We start from the raw sequence: 27906 nt of genomic DNA, 5'->3' as shown, positions 1-27906 counted from the left end.
TAATGTACTGCACCGTCAACTGCAAAGCACAAGCTGATGTCGAGGCAGCATGGACAGAGAGGGCGCGCTAGTCCAGTCCATCTACTACGGCCGAATCGGCCACCAGGCCACAGAGAGGCTCCTGGGAAGGTTTGGACATGAAGGCAGCTTTCTGCTGAGGGACAGTGACACCCAGCAGGGTGCTTACTGTCTGTGTGTCAGGTGAGCCAAGACTGTGACCAAATGATATGCAACACCCAACAAAATACTTTAAATCAGCCTGAGAGTCTGTGTTTGAAAGTCTTATAGATTATTTTTCATTTTTGTTTTTTTTGTCTTGTGACAATCTTAAAATTAAAATTAAATTCCTTCCTTCGTCCATAGGTTCAACATACCTGCCAAGTTTATTCTGCTTATGATCAATATTGGCAGGTATGTTCAGACTGGTTTACAGCGTTATATCGAGACCAAGGAAATCGCAAAAGCATAGGCTTCCTGTGGCTTCGCAAATAAACTCTTCACTTTTACAAGCACTATTGGAGAAAATGACAAAAATTTAAATTTAAACAAAAATGTATTTATTCATTTGTAAATTGATATAATTTATTTAGTAGTCATCTTATTTCGTAAAAATATTTATGAAATAAATATTATTTAGAATGATTAAAATTTATATAATTTTAAATAAATTTAACATGAAATTCCATTTAATTGAACGATACTTCCAATATCAATCACATGAAATAATTTTTAGAATTCAAATAAGTTTACTCCATTCAAATACAACATCTCATACTGCATTGAAGTTAAAATCCAAATTTGTGTTATTCAAATAAACCTCATTTCAGTGAACCAGATACAAACCAGCTAAAATATGTAATTATTAATTTTTACAGTGCTGTGCAAAGGTCTTCAGCATCCAAGTGATCCTGGATGAGGTATTTGCTGTCCTTTTTGATTTCCCTGCTTAATATATAATTTAATCCAAATTTGAAATGTTCAGATGTTAATTTAATTTTTAAAAAGCAGTTACAGTGATAAGTGTCTATTTTATTACGTAAGTGTCTATTTTATTAAGTATTAAGTAATTAAGTATTATGTTTAGAGAACTTTTCAGGTTTCAGACGATTACTCTTGGTTACAGTTGAATGCATGATTCCATAAAGGCAACAAATGGTAAAAAAAAAAAAAACAAGATCAAGGAATAATAAATTTATTAATCACCTGATTGTTCACCTAAAACCAGTTTTAATAATAAATTGGCGAGATGTTATTTTTCATCATACCATGATAATTCTGTGAATAATTTTATATTTTGTGAAGTGACGTGAAGTGAAGATTTCTCCTGTATATTCGTTTTGTGAATTGTTCTGTGATTTATGTCTGTAGCATGGCCCAAGCAGAGGGTCACCCCTTTGAGTCTGGTCTGTTTCAGGTTTTTTCCTCAGAGGGAGTTTTTCCTTACCACTGCTGCCCTGGGGGTTAGTATGGGTAGACCTTACTTGTGTGAGGCGCTTTGAGGCAACTCTGTTGTGATTTAGCACTACAAAACTGACAATAAATTGAAAAAAAAATATTTTTACATCCACCAAGGACATAATAAAATTATTGTCTGTCTCTCTGTTAGCAGGATTACGTCAAAATTATTGCACGGATTTTAACAAAATTTTCACCATAGATAGATATTAGGCCATGGAAGACTCCAGTAAATTTTGGAGGTGATCCAGATCACCTCAAAATCAATGGGTCAAGATTTCTCTTTATATAAGGTTTTAAGGATTACATAAAAAACCCTACTGCACAGACTGTCACCAAATTTGCTCCACATATAGACATTTGGGCATGGAAGACACCACTAAATTTTGGAGGTGATCTGGATCTGGATTCTGGATCAGGATTTCAATGTGTACGATACACTTCACTTTGTCAGATTTTGAGGATTCCGTCAAAACGACTTAACAGAGTTTCACCAAATTTTCACCACACACAGGTGTTAGGCCTTGGAAGACTCAATTAAATTTTGGAGGTGATGTGGATCCAGATCTGGATTCTAGATCAGGATTTCACGTTCTAAACGTTTAAGGATTGCGTCAAAGCTACTTCATGGATACGACATCGTGATGTAAAACAACGATCAGGGAGACATTATTTTGTTTCATCTTGTGAATTAAATATCAGATTGCAACATCTTGATCAGTCGGACTATTCTGGATCAGTATGCAATTATTGCATTGTGTTGTGGAATCCGGATCCAGGAAAAGTCCGGGTCACGATGTGAATCACATATCTTTTATTTTGAGTCCTTGTCACCCCTTGGCAGATGTCAGAAATCTCAGATTGCTGTTGTTTTAATCAATGCTACAGTTTCTTTGCTTTAAAAAAAAGGTTTTTGCACACTGCTGTAATTAGAAATCTCAAAGGTATGAAACAGTAAAGAGAATTTCAAAATGAACTGTTCTGCGAACACAGTACTACGTGTGTTCATGTACATTGTAATATTACTCAAGAAATGGCATCTATCGTGGATTTAATCCTGTGCGGGAAGTTTTTAACTATTTCTGTGTCTGTGAAATATTAAGCCATAAAATATATTTCATCCTCACTGTGTCATAAAATATTTCATTGTTACTATAAAAGTTAAGATTTGTCTCAAGTTTTTAAAAAAGAGAGAGAGAAAGAAACAGACAAAAAAAATGGCAACAAAACACAACACATGATTTGAACAATTCTTCATCAAAAATGTTAATTAAAAAAATACAAAATACTTTCAAATGCCATGTAGAGTAAAACAAAGAGCAATGTAAACTACAGCTGCACTCACTAGAATGCATACTTCAAAGTTCAAAACTGGACATTTATTTTGAAGAGATAAGAAAAACTATTTAAAATCCATCCCTGAGTTTGTACCTTCCTGGTAATTCAGAGCCTTTGAACCACATTTTCTGAAAACTGATTATTTAGTGAATAATCACAACAGACAGACACATTTAAAAAAAAAAAACCCTTTGGTGGAAGTGAAAGTATGATTTGAAAGCGTATCTGTCTGGGATTGTCAGAAGAATAATTTGGACACTGAAGTGAAGTGTGTCAGATTGACGGCTGTCCGTAAAGACTTATACTGGGGATAAATTATGCTTTGTTTGACCTTCGGTGTGTCAGATACAAAACTAAAATCAAGGGGCCTCTTTGTGTTACAAGCGATATTACCCGCCTTTTCTGCAAGTTATTGTTGATTACGACGTGTCTTAAAATGTGGAATTAAAGGAGCACTTGGTATTAATGCTGAAGCACACAGAGTATCAAACGTGAAAGTAAAAAAGAAAAAACAGTTTGCAAATATAAATATAAATGCACAATATATACTCAACAAAAATATAAACGCAACACTTTTGGTTTTGCTCCCATTTTGTATGAGATTAACTCAACGATCTAAAACTTTTTCCACATACACAATATCACCATTTCCCTCAAATACTGTGCACAAACCAGTCTAAATCTGTGATATTGAGCACTTCTCCTTTGCTGAGATAATCCATCCCACCTCACAGGTGTGCCATATCAAGATGCTGATTAGACACCATGATTAGTGCACAGGTGTGCCTTAGACTGCCCACAATAAAAGGCCACTCTGAAAGGTGCAGTTTTGTTTTATTGGGGGGGATACCAGTCAGTATCTGGTGTGACCACCATTTGCCTCATGCAGTGCAACACATCTCCTTCGCATCATCCGTGAAGAGAACACCTCTCCAACGTGCCAAACGGCAGCAAATGTGAGCATTTGCCCACTCAAATCGGTTACAACGACGAACTGGAGTCAGGTCGAGACCCCGATGAGGACGACGAGCATGCAGATGAGCTTCCCTGAGACAGTTTCTGACAGTTTGTGCAGAAATTCTTTGGTTATGCAAACCGATTGTTCCAGTAGCTGTCCGAGTGGATGGTCTCAGATGATCTTGGAGGTGAACATGCTGGATGTGGAGGTCCAGGGCTGGTGTAGTTACACGTGGTCTGCGGTTGTGAGGCTGGTTGGATGTACTGCCAAATTCTCTGAAACACCTTTGGAGACGGCTTATGGTAGAGAAATGAACATTCAATACATGAGCAACAGTTCTGGTTGACATTCCTGCTGTCAGCATGCCAATTGCAGGCTCCCTCAAATCTTGCGACATCTGTGGCATTGTGCTGTGTGATAAAACTGCACCTTTCAGAGTGGCCTTTTATTGTGGGCAGTCTAAGGCACACCTGTGCACTAATCATGGTGTCTAATCAGCATCTTGATATGGCACACCTGTGAGGTGGGATGGATTATCTCAACAAAGGAGAAGTGCTCACTATCACAGATTCAGACTGGTTTGTGAACAATATTTGAGAGAAATGGTAATATTGTATATGTGGAAAAAGTTTTAGATCTTTGAGTTCATCTCATACAAAATGGGAGCAAAACCAAAAGTGTTGCGTTTATATTTTTGTAAATACCAGACAGTGATCAATACTGGTTTACTGGCTACTACTGTTCCTCTCATTCCCGACCTCTGTCTTCCTGTTACTCCTCCTCCGCCTGAGTGAGGGATAATTATAGTAATTAATCAATACTATAGTGTCTTTGTATTTTAAAAAAAAATATGGAGGAATGTAATTACAGCACATACAATTTGATGGGCTGCAATGTGACATCTTAACACTAGATGTCATCAAAACCATCTTCAGCATGACTAAATGCCCTTTTAGTTTGTTTCTCCAGAAACTGAGGCAATGCATGTTACCATTTTTTTTAAGGAGGTGATGTAATTATTACCAGAGTTTCTCAGTAATCTTAGTCACATCCAAATGAGCCATTTCTACATATTCCAGCACATTCTACATTGCGTAACAGGATACACAGAAATTACCTCAAGTGCTGAGTCTATATTTATCCTGAGCAAGTAGAGATATTAGTAACTGTTCTGTCATATTCTGTGCAAAAGGCATTTTTCACTGTTCATCTCAGGTTTGGAGACACATAAAGAGGCATCAACTCAGTAACAACAGAGATTTGACATTTGACATGACACTTAAGTTTTACATGTAGAATTTCTGTATAAATCAGTTTGCACATATTATGGCTGAAATCAAGTGCTCATGTTCATGTCAGCACCTCAGCTAAATGGTCTGTGCACATGTTGTGCAGTAGACAGATTTTAAAGATAAAGCGATACATTAAATACAAAGTGCTTGTATGAGACGTGTTTGGAACAGTGGAGGTGATGGTCTAGTGGTTAAAGCGTTGGGATTGAGACCAAAATCACTAAGGGCCCTTGGGCAAGACCCTTAATCCCCTAGTTGCCTCACATCGGGCAATGCCTAATGCCTCACATCGTGGTGAATGTGAGGCATTAGTGTGTAAAACGCTTTGAGTATCTGATGCAGATGGAAAAGCGCTATATACGTAAATGCAGTCCATTTACCATTTACCTTCTGTGCTTTGGTGCATGTATTGCACAACCAAGTGTGCATCTCTGCACAGAGTGCAAACAGCCAAAAAAAACAACAAAAAAAAAAACTGATGATCAACAAGGATCCATCCTGTCACAGAGTGGAGAACACAGAATTGTAAAAAGTGCAGAATGCTGGTCATTTTCTTTTTTTAGGTGACAGGTTCATCAGGGCTGTTTATTAAGAATCTCCCATCTCTCATTTATACCAACAATTCTTATCCTGTGTGATTCTTATCTTGTGTGAATCCACCATAAATATTGCAGATGTCCTGCTGTAAAATTGCATTGCTTCACCTCCCCATAAACTAATTCCTTCCACAAAGGGTTTAAGAAGTGAAATGTTTCAGTACCTGTTACTTTAAATGGGAAAAACGTGTTTGTCACATCACCCCTCATATGGAAAGAGGACCTCTCTGTCACCCACACACTAATGTAGTTCAGACATACTGTCAATTTCTCTGACGCAAGCCACAGAAGAACAAAACAAGCCTTTTTTCACAAATATCAGGGGAGTTTTATATGGAAAAATAAGAACTTTGGGGACTTTGAGGATATTTAACATTGAATTCAACCAATATTTCACTTTATACATGAAAATAGGTTGTCATTTTATTGGTGCAATGGAAGTCACATTGATTATTTGTCCCATTGTATAAAAATATTACAATGTATGATTTATACTATTTATTATTTGTATTGTTTGTGTGGTTTATACATATATTTTCACTCATTAAAAGATGAAATATTCCATTCAGCGAGGCCTTGCTCAATGGAATATTCCAACTTTCAATGAGTGAAAATTGTCTTTCCATTGTATGAATGGAAACTATTCATTGTTTGATTAATAACACATGAATATGTACTAGTTTTGCACAATATGGCCACTTTAATGATGATCCAGAGATAAATGCAAACTTCTGAAGCTGCTGGTTTGCAGGAAAACCCCATTTGTGCACACCTACAGGCTCGTGCACTCTGATGAAGGCTGGTCTCTACAGGTGAGTGAAACAGACCACACGTTCTTTTAAGTAACAACACATTCACACAAGTGACCTCCTTATGCTTTTTGTGTGTGTTTAGCTTGATTCAGGCGGCAGACTGCGGTACTTCAGGTCTCTGCAAACACTGCTAGAGAGCTACAGACGAGGCACGGCTTCAGATGTCAGATTGGTGTCGCTCACACATCCACTGGATAAAACACAGATAGGAGACTTCACCAATAGCCAAGGTGTGAGACACTGTGTGTAACGTCAGAGGACATACAACCTGATTCCCTAAATTAGATAAAATTACAACTTTACGCTTTAAAAATGGGTTCTTGGGTATTTATGACAGTCAGGTCTATAAATATGTGAACAATAGCAGAATTTTTGAAATTTCGCATTTGTACAACACAGCAGTGGACATGAAATAGAACAATCAAGATGAGCCTGTTGTCTAGATTTTCAGTTTTAATTCAAATGGTTTGACAAAAAGAAATACTGCATTAACCATTTAGGAATTGTTGCCATTATTGTACATAGTCCTTCCATTTTCCAAAAACACACTGCTTTTAATAGAGCCTTTGTTATGTTTTGGACGCGGTCGGAGCACCGACCCAGCGTTTGAAAGGACCCAGCATAAAATAAGCAGAGCACGGTTCAAAAGATAACAGAATTTAATAAACATAACAGTGAGTGACGTGCTAAACAACTAAAAAGTCCGCGGTCTGGTGAGGTGGAAACACGGCGCGCTCTCAACAGCGCAAACGGTCCGGAGCCACAGCAGTTCGGACCCAGGGACCCCGCCGACACCCCCCAGGTGGCCGCGACAAACCAAGTCTGTGAAGAAAGAAAACATGGAGGTGAGTCCAACTCCACACAGAGAGACACAACTCAAAGGTGCACGCAATCAGCAAACACTTCCTGGCTTAAATCTATACATCAGCTTCTTACCCTGCAGGCACGGAACAACTCAGTTCAAATCTCCACTGCAGCAGAAGCTGATTAGACAATTAGCATAACGTGACAGCTCAATAACACAAGGTGTGAGGGACACCAAATCCACTGTCATTACTTCATAAAAGTCACCAAAACCAAATTACCTCAGGAAGTGTGCTGAAGAGCGTGAAACCTGGAGCGGTCTCTGCGTCCGTAATGATGAGATTGTTCTCCTGACGTCGATCTCACACGTCTGCTCACAAGGTCGAATCTCTGGCAATCACACACTGTGCATTCAAGGTTTAAATGCAGCAATCTCTGATCAAGACAAAATACACCACAGCTGTGAGTCCTGATGACCTGCATGTGAAAACAAGCCTCAGGTGTTCAGGGTGAGGTCCTAATGCTCAGCCACTCAGTCCTGAATGCATACCACCTGGTGGGAGAAACAGAAAACAAAAACCAAGCCAGCCAAACACCCCAGCCCACAACAGCCTTTTCTTATCATGCCCGGTCCTGTGGAATGCGCTCCCTGTGCAGTCTGAAGATGCATTTGTTTTCTATTTTATATGATTAATATATTGTTTACCATGCTTTTATTCATTTATTCTTTTATTTATTTTACCCTTTTTAACTTTTTATCATGCTTTTGACCTTTTGCGCTTTGATTTTTCTGGTTTAATTTGTTTTGGTTTTTATTGTTGAGTTGTTGAAGCGCCTTGAGAGAACACTGTTGTGATTTGGCGCTCTATAAGTTTAATAAATTGAATTGAATTGAAACTGAATTTTCATTTAGGTGTTCACAGATTAAACCATGTAGACTTCCAGCACAATGGCCACATCCCAGAAGTGTTCCAGATGCATGTGATGTGTCACATGTTGCCCCTCTAGGGAATAAACCAGGCACCTATTTTTTTTTGTTTCATGTGTGCCACGAGGGATGCACAGCTAAACAGACAGAAATGATCTGCAGACAGTCACTTTGACATCATACCGGCAACATTAAATAATTAACGTTTTTAACGCTCTGGGGTCCAAGGGCATTTTTTGGACAGTTCACTCGCCTGGCATAAATGTTTTATTATTGCTGTTAACAGCTCTCCCTGCATCCCACAATCAAGTTTTATGTCGCTTTTTTTCAGGACAACCTGTGCTTTCATAATATATATGCTTTTGTTGTGTTTTATAAGTGTAATAAAGGTTTACAATCAAAAATAGGCAAGGAAAAAATAAAGCGGAAAATAATTTTCCACACATATTTATTCAAAACACACAGCAAACTATAATAAACAACTGTTTTGAAACTTTATAAAGGTAATTTGAGGTCTTGTGCGAAAGACTGTACAACAAAAAGGTTCAAACAATAAACACAAATGCACATTTTGAGCAATATATACAAAATGGTCTATGCGTTTTTTTTGTCTTCATGGTAAAAGTAACAGAGTTATCCAGTAACATTCACATGCAAACTAGTGGAGCAATCCTGATAGTTACACACTCTTTGTTTCAGCACGTGAGATTGTCATCAGAGGCTCTTCGTCTGCTCCGTCTGCTTTCAGTGATCGCTGTGCGTAATGGTGCAGGGCGCATTTGGAGCCCAATAGTATGTACTCATTGGAGCACCCAGGTGGCTATTCAAACGAGCCAAGCTAGTAACATATCACTCCTGAAAATGATCTTTGGCTTTTCACGTAAGGTGAATCTGCCGTACGATAGGATTTTGGAAAACCATGTGACGGTGAACCAATTCCGATTGGACACTCACATTGTGCACGTCATCACACAACTTCTATGAGGAGTACAAAGATGGCCAATGGCTGGCTCAAAAGTCCACGTAGTTAACTTTTCAGCCAAAAAAAAAAAAAAAGTAAGTTTCTATCTCATATCATTAAAAAGTTATTTATAATTTAGTAAAACTTGGTCTTAGCCATCGTATACGACGCCGTCGGCCCCAGAGGATTAACTGGACTTTCTATGACTGGTAACGAGCCTTGAGGCGACCTCGTTGTGATTTGGCGCTATATAAATTAATACATTTTATTTGAAATTTGAAATTTTGGTAAAGAATTCACACCCATAAAAATATTATTTTTTAAAACCATTTCAGTGACTGAAAACAGCCAAATGACTGCTGTACGGTTACAAGAGGTTTCTGCTCTTCACTTTTTCTGAACACTCCTAACGCTCATGCTAGTTTACCACTTCCTTCACAATAAAAACATCCTGTAACCTGCACAGGTTGGCCTAGTTGGTCTGTCCATGTAAAAAAAAAAAAAAAAAAGTCCTTTTATCCATCCTTCTTCTGTACCTACCTATTCCAATTAAGGGTCATGGGGGTGGGTGGCTAGAGCCTATCCCAGCAGTCACAGGGCGTGAGGTGGGGTACATCCTGGGCAGGACGCCAGTCTGTCACAGGGCCACATATAGACAGACAAACACACTCACACCCGCACACACACCTACAATCAATTTAAAGTTTTCAATTCACCTAACCTGCATGTCTTTGGAAGTGGGAGGAAGCCAGAGCACCCCAGGAAACCCACGCAAACATGGGGAGAACATGCAAATTTCACACAAGGCCACAGGTGGGAAGTGATCCCTCAACCTTCTTTCTGTGAGGTGCCAGTGTTAACCACTAAGCCACCATGCTGCCCCAGACCCTTTAATGGAATTAAAATAAATATAAATCCAAATCACGTGCCTCTCCATCTTATAGCTCGAACAGCCAGAGACATGAATGTTACTGCAGAGATGCTCAAATGTCTCCACAAGTTCGACACATTCTCTGCATTGATGGTTTTAGAGTATCCCAGAATCCTTTGCGCGCTGGGGAGGGAGGCTTGTGATAATGGCCCAGTTTAATGCTAACTTTAACACTGAAAATTTGTTGTGGTCTACCGTCCTCCTTCCTCAGATATAACTTTTTATGATAAATTTGAGAAGCTTTTAAAGGAATGCAATAATAAGAACGAAATAATTACAATGGGAGATCTAAATCTGGATTGGACTAATCAAAAAATTAGAAAGAATCTTAAAAGAATTGCAGATAAATTTGATTTGCAACAACTAATTAATGGGCCAACAAGAATCACTGCATCAAGTAAAACCCAAATTAACTTAATTTTCAGCAACAGACCAGAGAGAATATCAAAATCTTTCAACATGTTAACTGGTGTTTCTGACCATAACTTGACACTCATTTCCAGGAAACTCACAATGCGAAGACTCAACTCAAACTGCAAATCTAATGTTTTTGTTGGAATTCCCAAGAGTCAGATGAACAACTTTAAATTAGCTGTAGAACAAATCAGTTGGAATGAAGTAAACTCAGACGATTGTCAAACAAATAGTGAAATCTTTACAACAAAACTTGAAGATACAATTAAGAAATTTAGTGTAAGTATGAAAAACAAACGGTATAAAAATTCAGATGCATGGATTACTTCAGAAATAATCAATCTAATGAAGGAAAGAGATATGGCTCTAAAACATGCAGTTAAAACAAAGACAGCAACTGCAAGAAAGATGTTTGTGACTCTCAGAAATAAAATTGTCAAAAGTATAAGAAAAGCTAAAGCAAGCTTTTTCTTAACTTTAATTGAAAAATCAAATGGCAATACTAAAACACTGTGGGATCAATTAAACAAACTAACAGGAAAGAAAACAAAAGCTAATCCCCAATTAGAAGTAAAAATTCAAGCTAGGATCATATGTAATGTACAAGAGGTTGCTGTCGCCTTCAATAATTTTTTCATAGATTCAGTCAAATCTATAGCCCAAGGGTTTCCCCTAATGTCACACTGAGCTCTCCAGTTGTAACCGTGGAGCCAGCTTTCACTTTTAAGTGTGTCTCAGAAACTCAGGTGTCACAAATTATCTCTACCCTAAAATCTTCAAGAACAAAAGATAGTTTTGGTATGGATGCTCTAATGCTAAAAGACTTGGCTGCATTTTTAATTAACCCAATTGCAACCATTATTAATCAATCATTTGCACAGGCTCTGTTTCCTAAAATATGGAAGTCTGCTGCTGTAATCCCAGTGTTCAAATCTGGTGATAAGTTTTCAGTTCAAAATGATCGTCCAATTAATATTTTGTCTACAGTGTCAAAGGTCTTGGAGAAAATTGTAGCTGAACAAATGACTCAACACCTCATCATTCAACCTTCATCTGATGCAGTCTGGCTTTAGAGCTAGACACTCCACAGAAATGGCAACTTGCTTTCTCACCGAAAACATAAAATCATTACTTGATAAAGGTGGGGTTGTTGGAGCTATATTTCTTGATTTCAAAAAGGCCTTTGACACCGTGAACCATGATATTTTATTGATGAAACTGCAGTGATTTAATCTTTCTCCTGGGGCGTTAAAATGGGTTGAGTCGTATCTGTCAAATAGGTCACAATCTGTAAGAATTGGTAATTATCACTCACCTTCTCTCTGTCTTAATACAGGAGTGCCCCAGGGCTCAATTTTAGGGCCAAATTTGTTCACTCAAATGTATGCTGATGATTCTATTCTTTATGTACATGGAAATAATGTACAGCAGGTCTGTGACAAATTAACGCAACCCATGGCTGATGTCACAACATGGCTTGAGGAAAATTGTTTACAACTTAATGTATCAAAAACTGTTGCAATGTTTTTTTACACGATCTAAAAGTCTAGTCACTGAACCAAATGTCTATGTGGCAAGAGAAAGGATCAAAGTAGTGTCTGAATATAAATATTTAGGGGTCTGGCTGGATGACACATTCACATTTAAAACACAGGTTAAAAAAATGTCACAAAGTTAAATTTAGCCTGTCTAATTTTCGTTATATACGGCCTCTATCTGTACAAGCAGCTAAAGTTTTTATGCATGCAGTGATTTTATCACATATTAAATACTGCCTGACTACATGGTCCAATGCAAATGCAACAGCGCTCAAGCCACTAGAGATCCTTTATAAACAAACTATCAAAGTATTGGACAGGAAGCCTCAGCGCTACCACCACTGTGCTATTTTACAAAAATATAAACTTTTAAACTGGCAAAATATGATTAAATATGTAAATTTATGTCTCTTGTTTAAAGTTATAAATGGTCTGTCCTCTCCCCCTCTGGAAGAGTTTGTGAATGTAAGGTCTGCTGCTGTTCGTAACACCAGGGGAGCCACTAGAGGAGACTGTGTGGTCCCACTGAGGAGAAGTGCTTTTGGTCAGGCTTCTTTCTCTGTGAGAGCAGCACAAGAGTGGAGCACAGTACCTGTGGTCATTAGAGAAATGACCACCTTTAACACATTTAAGGTTAATCTGAGGAAGTGGCTCGTTGACCATCAAACATGTCAGCACCAAATCTCCTGAATATTCTTAGAAAATATATTTAACCTGCATGTTTAATTCTTTTATATATATATATATATATAATGTGAAGTGTTTTATGTATGTATTTTGTATTGTACAGTTATTTTTAGGGTGATTGCTACCACCTGTCCAGGGACTGCAGATGAAAAATAGCCGCTAAGGCTAATTCTGGTGCATTTACAGAAATGTTCATTAATGTACATTGTCCCTGTCAAATAAACTAATAAATAAAAATAAATAAATAAATGAAAATGCCACAGACATGCTAATGCGTTCGCATCGGTCCAGTTTTTAAGTTATAAAATACATCTATCAACTGTTTCAGAAGAGTGTCCCAGAATCCTTTGCGCGCTGGGGAGGGAGGCTTGATAATGGCTCAGAATAATGCTAACTTTAACACTGAAAATGCCATAGACATGCTAACGCATTCGCATCGGTCCAGTTTTTAAGTTATAAAATACATCTATCAACTGTTTCAGAAGACCATAACAGGTCGGTTTAACATAAAAAAGGTAAATATTACTCAGACATATGCTTTTCAGGGTTTTAGCAGGGGCAAATTAAGGTAAAGTGAAATAAAACAAAGAACCAACGAAGCAGCAGATCGAAGATCGAAGCACTGCTTCATTGGTTCAAGGTTCAAAGCAAAGCCACGTGTTGTGAAAGTGACGTGACATGGACCCACAACAGGGGGCGGTAATGAACGGACAATGGATAAGCCAAAAGTAACAATTTAATGTTGTGAATCGCACAACGACGTACAGACAATAACAATATGGTGGACTGTCAATCATACACCAGGTGACGTGTGGGCAGGCTCGACGATAGAAGACGCCTGGCGAGAGAAGAGCTGGATCCCCACACAGCTTCCACCACCAACGGAGCTGAAGAACACCGGAGCCGCCAAGCCCTGCGCCCCAGGTGGCGGCTGTCTTCAGCAGTCAGACCCGGTACTGCTGGCAGAAAACAGAGACAGTCCTGATGAGTGTGAGTTTGCACACTCAGTAATCCCACAGTCAGTGTTCAGTAAAGGAGGGAGAACCTCCACCTCCAATCACACACTTGTGCAGCTCCTGTCTAACCACTTATCTGATTGGAGTGTGAAGCGAAGCCGTCGCTGATCACACCAAACGCCAATCCCACAGATAAGGCAAACACCACAGGATAACGGCTGCAAAAGAAGTTCAGATTATTACTCAACGTTTTGAGTCAGCAGAGAAAAGTACCTGAATGGTAGCAAATTTCTCGGCGGGGAGGTGGAGTTGCAGTCCGGCCTTTATGGTGGTGGTGATGAGTAGTGGATGAGTGACAGCTGGTACAGATGATGAGTGACAGCTGTCACTCCTGGTTGCTCCGACGCCCTCTCGTGCTTGAAGCCCGCACTTCAAGCAGGGCGCCATCTTCAATCAATCAATCAACTTTTTTCTTGTATAGCGCCAAATCACAACAAACAGTTGCCCCAAGGCGCTCCACATTGCAAGGCAAGGCCATACAATAATTATGAAACACAGTCTACGTCTAAAGCAACATAACCAAGGGATGGTCCAGGGTCACCCGATCCAGCCCTAACTATAAGCCTTAGCGAAAAGGAAAGTTTTAAGCCTAATCTTAAAAGTAGAGAGGGTATCTGTCTCCCTGATCTGAATTGGGAGCTGGTTCCACAGGAGAGGAGCCTGAAAGCTGAAGGCTCTGCCTCCCATTCTACTCTTACAAACCCTAGGAACTACAAGTAAGCCCGCAGTCTGAGAGCGAAGCGCTCTAATGGGGTAATATGGTACTACGAGGTCCCTAAGATAAGATGGGACCTGATTATTCAAAACCTTATAAGTAAGAAGAAGAATTTTAAATTCTATTCTAGCATTAACAGGAAGCCAATGAAGGGAGGCCAACACGGGTGAGATATGCTCTCTCCTGCTAGTCCCCGTCAGTACTCTAGCTGCAGCATTCTGAACCAACTGAAGGCTTTTTAGGGAACTTTTAGGACAACCTGATAATAATGAATTACAATAGTCCAGCCTAGAGGAAATAAATGCATGAATTAGTTTTTCAGCATCACTCTGAGACAAGACCTTTCTGATTTTAGAGATATTGCGTAAATGCAAAAAGGCAGTCCTACATATTTGTTTAATATGCGCTTTGAATGACATATCCTGATCAAAAATGACTCCAAGATTTCTCACAGTATTACTAGAGATCAGGGAAATGCCATCCAGAGTAACGATCTGGTTAGACACCATGCTTCTAAGATTTGTGGGGCCAAGTACAATAACTTCAGTTTTATCTGAGTTTAAAAGCAGGAAATTAGAGGTCATCCATGTCTTTATGTCTGTAAGACAATCCTGCAGTTTAGCTAATTGGTGCGTATCCTCTGGCTTCATGGATAGATAAAGCTGGGTATCATCTGCGTAACAATGAAAATTTAAGCAATACCGTCTAATAATACTGCCCAAGGGAAGCATGTATAAAGTGAATAAAATTGGTCCTAGCACAGAACCTTGTGGAACTCCATAATTAACTTTAGTCTGTGAAGAAGATTCCCCATTTACATGAACAAACTGTAATCTATTAGACAAATATGATTCAAACCACCACAGCGCAATGCCTTTAATACCTATGACATGCTCTAATCTCTGTAATAAAATTTTATGGTCAACAGTATCAAAAGCAGCACTGAGGTCCAACAGAACAAGCACAGAGATAAGTCCACTGTCCGAAGCCATAAGAAGATCATTTGTAACCTTCACTAATGCTGTTTCTGTACTATGATGAATTCTAAAACCTGACTGAAACTCTTCAAATAGACCATTCCTCTGCAGGTGATCAGTTAGCTGTTTTACAACTACCCTCTCAAGAATCTTTGAGAGAAAAGGAAGGTTGGAGATTGGCCTATAATTAGCTAAGATAGCTGGGTCAAGTGATGGCTTTTTAAGTAATGGTTTAATTACTGCCACCTTAAAGGCCTGTGGTACATAACCAACTAACAAAGATAGATTGATCATATTTAAGATTGAAGCATTAAATAATGGTAGGACTTCCTTGAGCAGCCTGGCAGGAATGGGGTCTAATAAGCATGTTGATGGTTTGGATGAAGTAACTAATGAAAATAACTCAGACAGCAGTACCTCCTCTTCAGCGGCCCACACAACAGGACCCCCCCCTCAACAGGCGCCTCCTGGCGCCCGACCAGGCTTGTCCGGGTGCCGCCGGTAGAAGTCGGCCAGGAGGGCCGGGTCCAGGATGAAGCTCCTCTTCACCCAGGAGCGTTCTTCGGGTCCATACCCCTCCCAGTCCACCAAATACTGGAACCCCCGGCCCTTCCTGCCCAGGCTGATACGCAGGGGCCGGGGCACGCCGGCAGTCTGCATGGTTCTTGGCCCTTGTCCGGGCTTTGAGCAGGGCAGAGTGGGCGGTACGCCACACCCGACGGCACCTTCTCAGATGGGCCTGGACCGAGGGCACCCCGACCTCTCCCTCCACTAGTGGGAACAATGGGGGCTGGTACCCCAAGCACACTTCAAATGGGGAGAGGCCGGTGGCAGACGAGACTTGGCTGTTATGAGCGTACTCGATCCAGGCCAGATGGTCACTCCAGGCCGTCGGGTGCACGGAGGTCAGGCAACGGAGGGCCTGCTCCAGTTCCTGGTTAGTCCGCTCTGCCTGCCCGTTCGTCTGGGGGTGGTACCCAGACGAGAGACTAATGGTGGCCCCCAGTTCCCTACAGAAACTCCGCCAGACCTGGGAGGAGAACTGAGGACCACGATCCGAGACAATGTCTGATGGAATCCCATGCAGACGCATGACGTGGTGGACCAGGAGGTCTGCAGTCTCCTGGGCCGTCGGGAGCTTCGGGAGGGCCACGAAGTGGGCCGCCTTGGAGAACCGGTCCACTATCGTTAAGATGGTGGTGTTTCCCTGGGACGGCGGCAGGCCCGTGACAAAGTCCAGGCCGATATGAGACCAGGGGCGACAAGGCACAGGCAGAGGCTGGAGGAGGCCTTGGGCCTTGTGGTGGTCGGCTTTGCCCCTGGCACAGGTGGTGCAGGCCTGGACATACTCCCGGACGTCGGCTTCCATAGACGCCCACCAGAAGTGCTGCCGGACCACTGCCACGGTCCTTCGCACCCCTGGGTGACAGGAGAGCTTGGAACCATGACAGAAGTCAAGGACCACAGCCCTGGCCTCTGGTGGGACGTACAGTTTGTTCTTCGGACCGGTCCCCGGGTCCGGGCTCCGTGTCAGGGCCTCCCGGACGGTCTTCTCCACGTCCCAGGTAAGGGCGGCCACGACAGTGGACTCGGGGATGATGGTTTCAGGGGGGTCTGACAGCTCGGTCTTGACCTCCTCTTCGTGCACCCGGGACAGGGCGTCAGATCGTTGGTTCTTTGTCCCGGGGCGGTAGGTGATCCGGAAGTCAAAACGCCCGAAGAACAGCGACCAGCGGGCTTGCCTGGGGTTCAGACGCTTCGCGGTCCGGATGTACTCCAGGTTCCGATGGTCCGTGAAAACCGTAAATGGTACCGATGCTCCCTCCAACAGGTGTCTCCACTCCTCAAGAGCCTCCTTCACCGCAAGAAGTTCCCGATTGCCGACGTCATAGTTCCGTTCAGCTGGGGTCAACCTGCGGGAAAAGTAGGCACATGGATGGAGAACCTTGTCGGACTCCCCGCTCTGGGATAGCACGGCTCCTATCCCTGAGTCAGAGGCATCCACTTCAACAACAAACTGGCGCTTGGGATCAGGCTGCACCAGAACCGGTGCAGTCGAGAACCGGCATTTCAACTCCCTAAACGCGGCTTCGCACCGATCCGACCAGGTGAAGGGGACTTTTGTGGAGGTCAGGGTTGTCAGGGGGCTAACTACCTGACTGTAGCCCTTGATGAACCTCCGGTAGAAATTTGCAAAACCGAGGAACTGTTGTAGTTTCCTACGGTTCGTTGGTTGGGGCCAATCTCTCACCACCGCAACCTTGGCCGGATCAGGGGTGATGGAGTTGGAGGAGATGATGAACCCCAAGAAGGACAAAGAAGTGTGGTGGAACTCACACTTCTCGCCCTTCACAAACAGCCGGTTCTCCAACAACCGCTGTAGGACCTGACGTACATGCTTGACATGGGTCTCAGGATCCGGAGAAAAGATGAGTATATCGTCTAGATATACGAAGACAAACCGATGCAGGAAGTCCCGCAAGACGTCATTAACCAATGCTTGGAACGTCGCGGGCGCATTGGTGAGGCCGAACGGCATGACCAGGTACTCAAAGTGACCTAACGGGGTGTTAAATGCCGTCTTCCACTCATCTCCCTCCCGCATCCGAACCAGGTGATAAGCATTCCTAAGATCCAATTTCGTGAAAATTTGGGCTCCATGCAGGGGCGTGAACACTGAATCCAACAGAGGTAACGGGTATCGGTTGCGAACCGTGATCTCGTTCAGCCCTCTGTAATCAATGCATGGACGGAGTCCGCCGTCCTTCTTGCCCACAAAAAAGAAACCAGCACCCATCGGGAAGGTGGAGTTCCGGATCAACCCGGCAGCTAACGAGTCCCGGATGTAGGTCTCCATTGATTCGCGTTCCGGACGTGAGAGGTTGTACAGCCTGCTGGACGGGTACTCAGCGCCCGGTATCAAATCAATGGCACAATCGTACGGACGGTGCGGGGGCAGCGTGAGTGCCAGATCCTTGCTGAAGACGTCAGCAAGGTTGTGGTACTCAGCCAGCACCGCCACCAGATTGGGGGGGGACTAAAACCTCCTCCTTAGCTGTCACACCGGGTGGAACCGAGGTTCCTAAACACTCCCGGTGGCAGGTTTCGCTCCACTGAACCACAACCCCAGACGGCCAATCAATCCGGGGATTGTGTTTTAACACCCATGGAAAACCCAAAATCACTCAGGAGGTAGAAGGTGTTACATAAAACACAATCTCCTCCCTGTGATTCCCAGACACCACCAATGTCACTGGCTGAGTCTGGTGTGTGATTAGTGGAAGAAGGGTGCCATCTAGTGCCCGCACCGACAATGGTGACGGTAAGGCCACTAGAGGGAGCCCAACCTCCTTTGCCCATCTGCTATCCAGCAGATTCCCCTCCGACCCCGTGTCCACCAGTGCTGGGGCGTGAAGGGTTAGATCCCCACTCAGGATCGTGACTGGGATTCGTGCAGATCGTCGGGGTTTCCCCACGTGGGTGTTGTGACCCACCCTTAGCCCAGTCTCTAAGGACGAGTGCTGCTGTTTTGACCGTTTGGGGCATTCTCTCTGTGTGTGCTCAGTAGAGCTGCAGAGAAAACACTCTCCACAGATCAGCCTCCTTTGTCTCTGATCTGATCGTTTTTTGGCCCTGCTCATTTCCATAGCAACGTCAGCAGGGGGAGCTGTTGTCACGTGGAGAGCCCTGGCAGTGGAGTGTGGGGAAGTCGGCTCCCTTTCAGACCCGGGAGGAAGAGGGACGGCTTGTTCCTGACCACGCCCCTCGTCTCGCTGCCGTCGGTGTTCCGTTAATTGGTTGTCTAACCGTATAACCAGGTCGATAAGCCCATCTAAATCCCGCGGCTCGTCCTTCGCCACCAGGTGCTCCTTAAGGACCAGAGACAGTCCGTTTACAAAGGCGGCGCGGAGCGCAACAGCATTCCAGCCGGCTTGCGCTGCCGCGATGCGGAAGTTGACTGCATACTTCGCTGCGCTCCGACGCCCCTGCCGTATTGACAGCAGCACACTTGAAGCGGTCTCGCCTCTATGAGGGTGGTCGAACACCTGTCGGAACTCCCTCTCAAACTCAGTATAAACCGTTAGGAGCCGTGAATTCTGCTCCCAAAGCGCCGTAGCCCAGGCTCGTGCCTCTCCTCGAAGCAAATTTATAACGTAAGCCACCCGGCTAGCGTCTGACGCGTACATGACGGGACGCTGTGAAAAGACGAGCGAGCACTGCATCAAGAAGTCCGCGCACGTCTCCACACAGCCTCCGTACGGCTCCGGAGGGCTTATGTATGCTTCAGGGGACGTTGTGGGCGTTCGTTGAACGACCAGCGGAATGTCTGTTTCTGGCACACGGTCAGCAGGAGGAGGTGCTGCAGCAGCGCCCTGAGCACGCGCTTCCACCTGGGCGGTGAGAGCCTCTATCCTACGATTGAGAACACTGCTCTGCTCGGTAACTAAGTCCAACCGAACGGTAAAGGCGGTTAAGATGTGCAGCTCACCCAACACGCCTCCTGCTGGCGCCTGTTCACCTCGCTCTTCCATTGGCTGTTCAAGCGATGGCTGACGCCCCTCGGGATCCATGACGCTGGCCGAGAAATCCTGTTGTGAAAGTGACGTGACATGGACCCACAACAGGGGGCGGTAATGAACGGACAATGGATAAGCCAAAAGTAACAATTTAATGTTGTGAATCGCACAACGACGTACAGACAATAACAATATGGTGGACTGTCAATCATACACCAGGTGACGTGTGGGCAGGCTCGACGATAGAAGACGCCTGGCAAGAGAAGAGCTGGATCCCCACACAGCTTCCACCACCAACGGAGCTGAAGAACACCGGAGCCGCCAAGCCCTGCGCCCCAGGTGGCCGCTGTCTTCAGCAGTCAGACCCGGTACTGCTGGCAGAAAGCAGAGACAGTCCTGATGAGTGTGAGTTCGCACACTCAGTAATCCCACAGTCAGTGTTCAGTAAAGGAGGGAGAACCTCCACCTCCAATCACATACTCGTGCAGCTCCTGTCTAACCACTTATCTGATTGGAGTGTGAATCGAAGCCGTCGCTGATCACACCAAACGCCAATCCCACAGATAAGGCAAACACCACAGGATAACGGCTGCAAAAGAAGTTCAGATTATTACTCAACGTTTTGAGTCAGCAGGGAAAAGTACCTGAATGGTAGCTGATTTCTCGGCGGGGAGGTGGAGTTGTAGTCCGGCCTTTATGGTGGTGGTGATGAGTAGCGGATGAGTGACAGCTGGTACGGATGATGAGTGACAGCTGTCACTCCTGGTTGCTCCGACGCCCTCTCGTGCTTGAAGCCCGCACTTCAAGCAGGGCGCCATCTTGTGGTGGTGGGCCAGCAGTACCTCCTCTTCAGCGGCCCACACAACACCACGCTGCAGAAACGGTTGATTACAGACCTGCTGCAGGTCTGTAATCAACGCTGATGGACAGGCTAAATAATGTTGGAAATACTTCACCAGCCCCACTTAGGTTCACCAATGTCCCCAGCTTGTTAACTGCCCCATAGACTGGAATATAGAGGATCTGAACAGACATGGTTCTAATGTCTGAAAGATACACATATGTCACAAAACCTCACACAGAACCGTATGATCAGTGTTTCATTTGGTTCTAACTGGGTCAGTGATGTTGATTATGAGGTGAAACCCAAAATTAGAAATGTCAACATACAGACTCTGCTCTTTGCTGTTTGAATCCTTATTCAAACTGTTAAAGAAAAAGAGAACTACTTGTCTGCTTTTCAGCCACACCCGATGGTTCAGGGCCCCAACAGCAGATCCAGCACAGATATGCATTTGGATAGTCCTTCCTCACACAACTCCAGGTTCACTTAGAGGAACACACACACACATCCCGTGGTCTTCCAGAAACATCTACCATCCAAGTACTAACCAGGACCCACTCTCCTTAGCTCCTGAGGTCTGATGGGATCAGGCTCACAAAGAGCAGACTAGATAAGAAAAGAGAGAACATTCTTCAAATATTTCCTTCTTCTGATGTGTTATATCTTTGTCTGAATCTTAAAAAAGTTTGAGGTGGTGACAAAAAAGACAAACTCAGCACAACTATAGTCCTCTCACTTCTCCTTTTTACATTTTATCTGTCACTTCATTACTTCTGCTGAAGTTTTACTGGACTTTCTGTGACTGGTAAAGAATTCACAGCCATGAAAAATGTGAAAATTATATATAAAAAAAACAAAAAACATTTTGATGACTGAAAAAGTCAAATGACTGCCGTCCAGTGACAAGAAGTCACTTTCTCCTCTTGACTTTTTCTGAACGCTCCTCAACCAAACCCACATGGTGAATACAGATTTACATATTTATATTTTCAAGTTTATACATTATAAAATATTCGACATGAGGTGTGTTTCGGGCAGGTGCAGTTGAGTGGATGGCCGTATCAACTAAATGAGCCTATTAAAAAAAAATGTGAGCACATACGAGGTCTGTTAGAAAACTATCCGACCTTTTTATTTTTTGCAAAAACCTGATGGATGTGTGCTTGCATCAGCCAACTTTGAACCTTCGTGCGCATGCGTGAATTTTTTCACGCCTGTTGATTGCGTCATTTGCTGGTAAGCAGCCTTTGTGTGGGACGTGTGCTGTGCGCTCGGCGGATTTTCATTCCAAGGAAAAAGACGGAACGACTGGAGCAGCGCCGCATCAAATTTTGCCAGAAACTGGGCGACAGCCAGGTGGAAACCATTCAGATGATTCAGACGGCTTTCGGTGACTTTTCAGTAGTGTGACTATCTGAGAAATTGTGGAAGAGGTGGGCATGTCATAGCATGTCCTGTGAGACTTCAACACGGAGGCGCTTTTGCTCCGCTGTCAGCAGCAGCATGAATTTCACCGCCACTCTTTTCATGGCCAAATCTTCTGTCACAACGGAATGTACCGAAAAAGCGCTGATGTCCACCTCTTCCGCAATTTCTCGGATAGTCACACGACGGTCCCGCATCACCACAGAGTTCACTTTGGAAATGATCTGGTCATTTCAGCGTGTTGATGCCGATCGGAGCGTGGCTCGCTCTCCACCGTTGTGAGGACGTCTTTAAACCAGTTGTACCGCTCCTTAATCTGTGTGATGCCCGTAGGATCGTCACCGAAAGCCGTCTGAATCTTTCGAATGGTTTCCACCTGGCTGTCACCCAGTTTCTGGCAAAATTTGATGCGACGCTGCTCCAGTCGTTTCATCATTTTCCTTGCAATGAAAATCCACCGAGCGCACAGCACAGTTCCCACACAAAGGCTGCTTACCAGAAAATGATGCAATCGACAGGCGTGAAAAAATTCACACATGCGCACGAAGGTTCAAAGTTGGCTCATGCAAGCACACGTGATTCAAATCCATCAGTTACAATTCTGATTTTCAGTTGTGTAATAAGACCTGTGACTCTGGAGTCACTGACTGATGTGAAATTCAATCATTTCATCCACAGTTCTGGCCTACATGGAGATGTGACTGCTCATGAGAAGACTGCTGCCTTTCATCCTGCACAACACAGCTGACAAAGTCATGTGCTGACTGACACGATGTTTGTCATGTCAGTGTTGTTTACGGTTCCTCTTGAGTGTGAAGTACACCAGTCATCATAGAAGATATTTGAACATGTTAAGCATACTATTGAATTCACTTTCAACTGTGCAGTTTATAGTTTCTTCTTCCTACCATCTATATTTTATGCAGAAATGTTTGACATCATGTTTAATGGTAGTTGAGAGGGTGAAAGTACAACCTTAATTCCAATGAAGTTGGGACGTTGTGTAAAATGTAAATAAAAACAGAATACGATTTTCAAATCCTCTTCAACCTATATTCAATTGAATACACCACAAAGACAAGATATTTAATGTTCAAAGTGATAAACTTTATTGTTTTTGTGCAAATATTTGCTCATTGTGAAATGGATGCCTGCAACACATTACAAAAAAACTGGGACAGTGGTATGTTTACCACTGTGTTACATCACCTTTCCTTCTAACAACACTCAATAAGCGTTTGGAAAATGAGGACAATAATTGTTGAAGCTTTGTAGGTGGAACTTTCCCATTCTTGCTTGATCTATCACTTCAGCTGTTCAACAGTCCGGGGTCTCCTTTGTTGTATTTTGCGCTTCATAATGCGCCACACATTTTTCAATGGGCGACAGGTCTGGACTGCAGGCAGGCCAGTCTAGTACCTGCACTCTTTTACTATGAAGCTACGCTGTTGTAACACATGCAGAATGTGGCTTGGTATTGTCTTGCTGAAATAAGCAGGGATGTCCCTGAAAAAGACGTTGCTTGGATGGCAGCATGTGTTGCTCCAAAACCTGGATGTACCTCTCAGCATGGCACCATCAATGGCCTGAGGGATCAAAGGTCACGGGCATTCAATGTTGGTTTTCGGCCTTGCTGCTTATGTGTAGAAAGTTCTCCAGATTCTCTGAATCTTCTGATTATATTATGGACTGTAGATGATGGAATCCCTAAATTCCTTGCAACTGAATGTTGAGAAACATTGTTCTTGAACTGTTGGACAATTTTTTCACACAGTTGTTCGCAAAGTGATGATCCTCGCCCCATCTTTGCTTGTGAACGGCTGAGCCTTTTGGGGATGCTCCTTTTATACCCAATCATCACACCCACAATTCGTGTCCTCAGTTCCCAAATGCTTATTGAGTGTTCTTAGAAGGAAAGGTGATGTAACACAGCGGTAAATATACCAGTGTCCCAGCTTTTTTGAAACATGTTGCAGGCATCCATTTCAAAATGAGCAAATATTTGCCAAAAACAATAAAATTTATCAATTTGAACATTAAATATCTTGTCTTTGTGGTGTATTCAATTAAATATAGTCTGAAGAGAATTTGCAAATCATTGTATTCTGTGTTTATTTACATTTTACACAATGTCCCAACTTCATTAGAATTGGGGTTGTACAAACTATATGCCAAAAGATACAGCACAGTTTGACATGTACCGTGCTGGTCTGGGTGACCTCTGCTGCTCTCTCCTGTCTCTTTTTCCTTATTTTGTGTCTCAAAAATAAAGGCTGAAGAATAGAAAAATGAAACAAATAAGAATTGTTTTAAACATGATAATGCATATTTATGCATTTTGATTTAAAATAGGCCTGCAATGGACTTGTGGCCATCCAGGGTGTGGCTCGAGTCTCACCCAATGACTGCTGGGATAGGCTCCAGCTCCAGGTAGAGAAAATGAATGAACGGACAGGGCTGGCCGATGCCCGAGCACGGCCAATATCATGTACATCTGAATGCCAATGTTTTCTTTGAAAGCCTGAGGAAAATGGGACGTTCAAGACATTGTTCAGAAGAACAGCGTAGTTTGATTAAAAAGTTGAGTGGAGAGGGGAAAACTCATACGCAGGTGCAAAAAATGATAGGCTATTCATGTACAATGATCTCCAATGCTTTAAAATGGACAAAAAAAAAAACAGAGATGCATAGAAGAAAACGGAAAACAACCACCAAAATGGATAGAAGAATAACCAGAATGGCAAAGGCTCAACCATTGATCAGCTCCAAGATGATCAAAGACAGTCTGGAGTTACCTGTAAGTGCTGTGACAGTTAGAAGACACCTGTGTGAAGCTAATTTATGTGCAAGAATCCCCCGCAAAGTCCCTCTGTTAAATAAAAGACGTGCAGAAGAGGTTACAATTTGCCAAAGAACACATCAACTGGCCTAAAGAGAAATGGAGGAATATTTTGTGGACTGATGAGAGTAAAATTGTTCTTTTTGGGTCCAAGGGCCGCAGACAGTTTGTGAGATGACCCCCAAACTCTGAATTCAAGACACAGTTCACAGTAAAGACAGTGAAGCATGGTAGTGCAAGCATCATGATATGGGCATGTTTCTCCTACTATGGTGTTGGGCCTATACGAGGTCTGTTAGAAAACTATATGACCTTTTTATTTTTTTTTTAAACTATATAGATTTGAATCATGTGCGCTTGCATCAGCCAAGCTTGAACCTTCGTGCGCATGCGTGAGTTTTTTCACGCCTGTCGGTTGCGTCATTCGTCTGTGGGCAGGCTTTGAGTGAGCACTGGTCCACCCCCCTCGTCGGATTTTCATTGTCAGGGAAATGGCTGAGCGATTGGAGCAGCGCTGAATCAAATTTTGAGAGACAGCCAGGTGGAAACCATTCGGAAGATTCAGATGGTTTTCGGTGAGGATACTCTCGGCATCACACAGATTAAGGAGCATTACAACCGGATTAAAGATGGCCCACAGCGGCGGAGGGCGCACCACGCTCCGAGCGGCCATCGATAGGCTGAAACGACCAGATCAAAGTGAAGGCTGTGTTGATCCGGGACGTCGTCTGACTACCAGAGAAATTGCAGAAGAGGTGGACATCAGCACTTTTGCGGCACATTCTACTTTTACAGGAGATTTTGTAGTGAAAGACGTGTGGAGGAATTCGCGCGTCGGCACAGAGCCGCAATGGCGCACAACAAAAAGCACGTCCGTGTTAGAAGTCTCACAGGACAAGTTGTGACATGCCCAGCTGTTACACAATTTCTCGGATACTCACTCGACTGAAAAGCCACCGAAAGCCGTCTGAATCTTCCAAATGGTTTCCAACACAGACGTGCTTTTTGTTGTGCACCACTGCGCACAACAAAACATTGTTACTGCTGCTAAAGTCAAAATTGTGACGTGTAGTCCGTGATGCTGTGCACTGACTTCAGACTTCTATATAAAAAAAAGACATCATGTAGTTCAGTGCTTAATTTGTAAACTGGGAGGCGCAGTAGGTTGGGTGGCTCCGGTGCAAAAAAAAAAAAAAGAAGGGCGAGGGGGGGGGGGGGGGGGGCTTGCGAACAATGCTGTGCGCCACACTTAAATAAACTGCACACAGTCCCGTCGCCAGATCTCAGTCTTAAGGGGGGCTTATGAAATCCACCAGGTGGGCACCACTATTAATAGCTTATTTTTGCTTATTTTCACTATTCACGCAGCCATAATCCCTCACAATAATCATCACATTAACCATGACCGGACCAGCGCTCTCTCTCACACACACACACACACACACACACAAACAAACACGCGCGCACGTATTCACACGCACACACAAACAAACAAACACGCGCGCACGTATTCGCACGCACCCACACACACAAGTACAAATAACGTATTAGATCACACGCAGCATCTCGAACTAAACAAACACAACACCACGGCGGGTGCATTTCAAAGCAACCAACAGAGGGGTAGCTACCAATTGCCACACCACACACCGCCACCGCCACCACCACCCCAACTGAGTGTGCACATGACGTATTAGATGACAAGCAGCATCTCAAACTAAAAAAAAAAAAAAAAAAAAAAAAAAAAACACCACGGCGGGTGCATTTCAAAGCAACCAACAGAGGGGTCGCAGTCGCAATAGTACCAATTGCAACACACACACACACACACACACACCTGTGGTGGATGCTGGTCCTTCAAGGAGGGGAAGCTCAATTTCGGCCTACGTCATAAAATGTGACAAATGTGACGGTTTATTTATACGTAAATTCTACCCTCCGTTCCTTTTCAAGAAACAGTACGTTTTATTTGTTACAGCACTTCCAGTCAGCCAGCTCTCCCCACCTTTTGCACCAAATTAATCTGAGGAGTTGATCGGCCCTGCTGTTTAACTCTAAGTTTTTCTTCGTAAGGAAGACTATCAAATGGCTTCGCCAAAATCCGGTCCACAACATTCAAATTGTCTGCCATTATGTACAGCTTGCTACCTAGCTAGCTCGCTAGCTGGGACTGGCGCGAGGCTCGTGTGAAGTTTGTCCGCCTGTGAGTGCTTTGTGACGGTGGAGGAGCTCAGCAGCACCCGCTGCTCGGTAGGGACAGAAACTGCGATAGAAGTCAGAAACAGTGATAGAAGTCAGTCTCTAAACACAAGCAGCTACAAAAAAAAAAACACCAGAAATAGAAGCCCGATTTGTCGCTAGTCGTTTTTAACAAAGAAAATGCCGCTAAGAGGATTAGGAAAGTCTCCGGTTCAACTCAAAACAGAATGAAAATTAAAAAATGCTCCCACGGATGTTTACACCAAAAGATCGCTGATTCGCTCATTTCGCTGTCAATCAAAAAGTGATTCAGCCTCAGACAGATCATCCAATCATCATGCAGAAGCTGAGCGTCCGGGCCAGCCCACTGCCCCATAGACCCCCAGACACGCTGAGCGTCCGATGGGCGGGACAAAGCCCAGCATTTAGCCAATGACTCGTCTCGTTTCGCTGCACTCTTTGCTTCGCTAAAGCACTGTGAAGCTGCGGGTTTGAGTGAGAGGAAAGCCGCGTCGTTACCAGTGATAAGAAGCTGATTCTGAACAAAAGATGAGAGCGTTGTAGCGCATATTTAGTCAATGACATGTACACACAACAGTATATATTTGATCACTTATTTTTTGACAATTTAGGAGAAGCTGAGCTTCCCTTGCAGTCTTA

General features: G+C 43.4%; 1 protein-coding gene across 1 annotated transcript in view; it reads left to right on the top strand.

Annotated features, from left to right (window-relative positions):
- The window catches only part of LOC117521903 (SH2 domain-containing protein 1A-like), a 23196-nt gene extending 20 nt beyond the window's left edge, over positions 1 to 23176 (top strand). Inside the window, exons 1-4 of the mRNA XM_034183266.1 lie at positions 1 to 201; positions 6391 to 6451; positions 6534 to 6681; positions 22887 to 23176. The exon at positions 1 to 201 is cut by the window's left edge and continues 20 nt beyond it. Of these exons, the coding sequence (XP_034039157.1) occupies positions 50 to 201; positions 6391 to 6451; positions 6534 to 6681; positions 22887 to 22909 (384 nt within the window). The 5' untranslated portion in view covers positions 1 to 49 and the 3' untranslated portion in view covers positions 22910 to 23176. The remainder of the gene's footprint in view (positions 202 to 6390; positions 6452 to 6533; positions 6682 to 22886) is intronic.
- Positions 23177 to 27906: the final 4730 nt, after the last annotated feature.

This window comes from Thalassophryne amazonica, chromosome 12, assembly GCF_902500255.1.
Source record: "Thalassophryne amazonica chromosome 12, fThaAma1.1, whole genome shotgun sequence".
Lineage (NCBI taxonomy): Eukaryota > Metazoa > Chordata > Actinopteri > Batrachoidiformes > Batrachoididae > Thalassophryne > Thalassophryne amazonica.
Note: the sequence above shows the minus strand (reverse complement) of the source record. Positions and strands in the feature narration are given on the sequence as shown.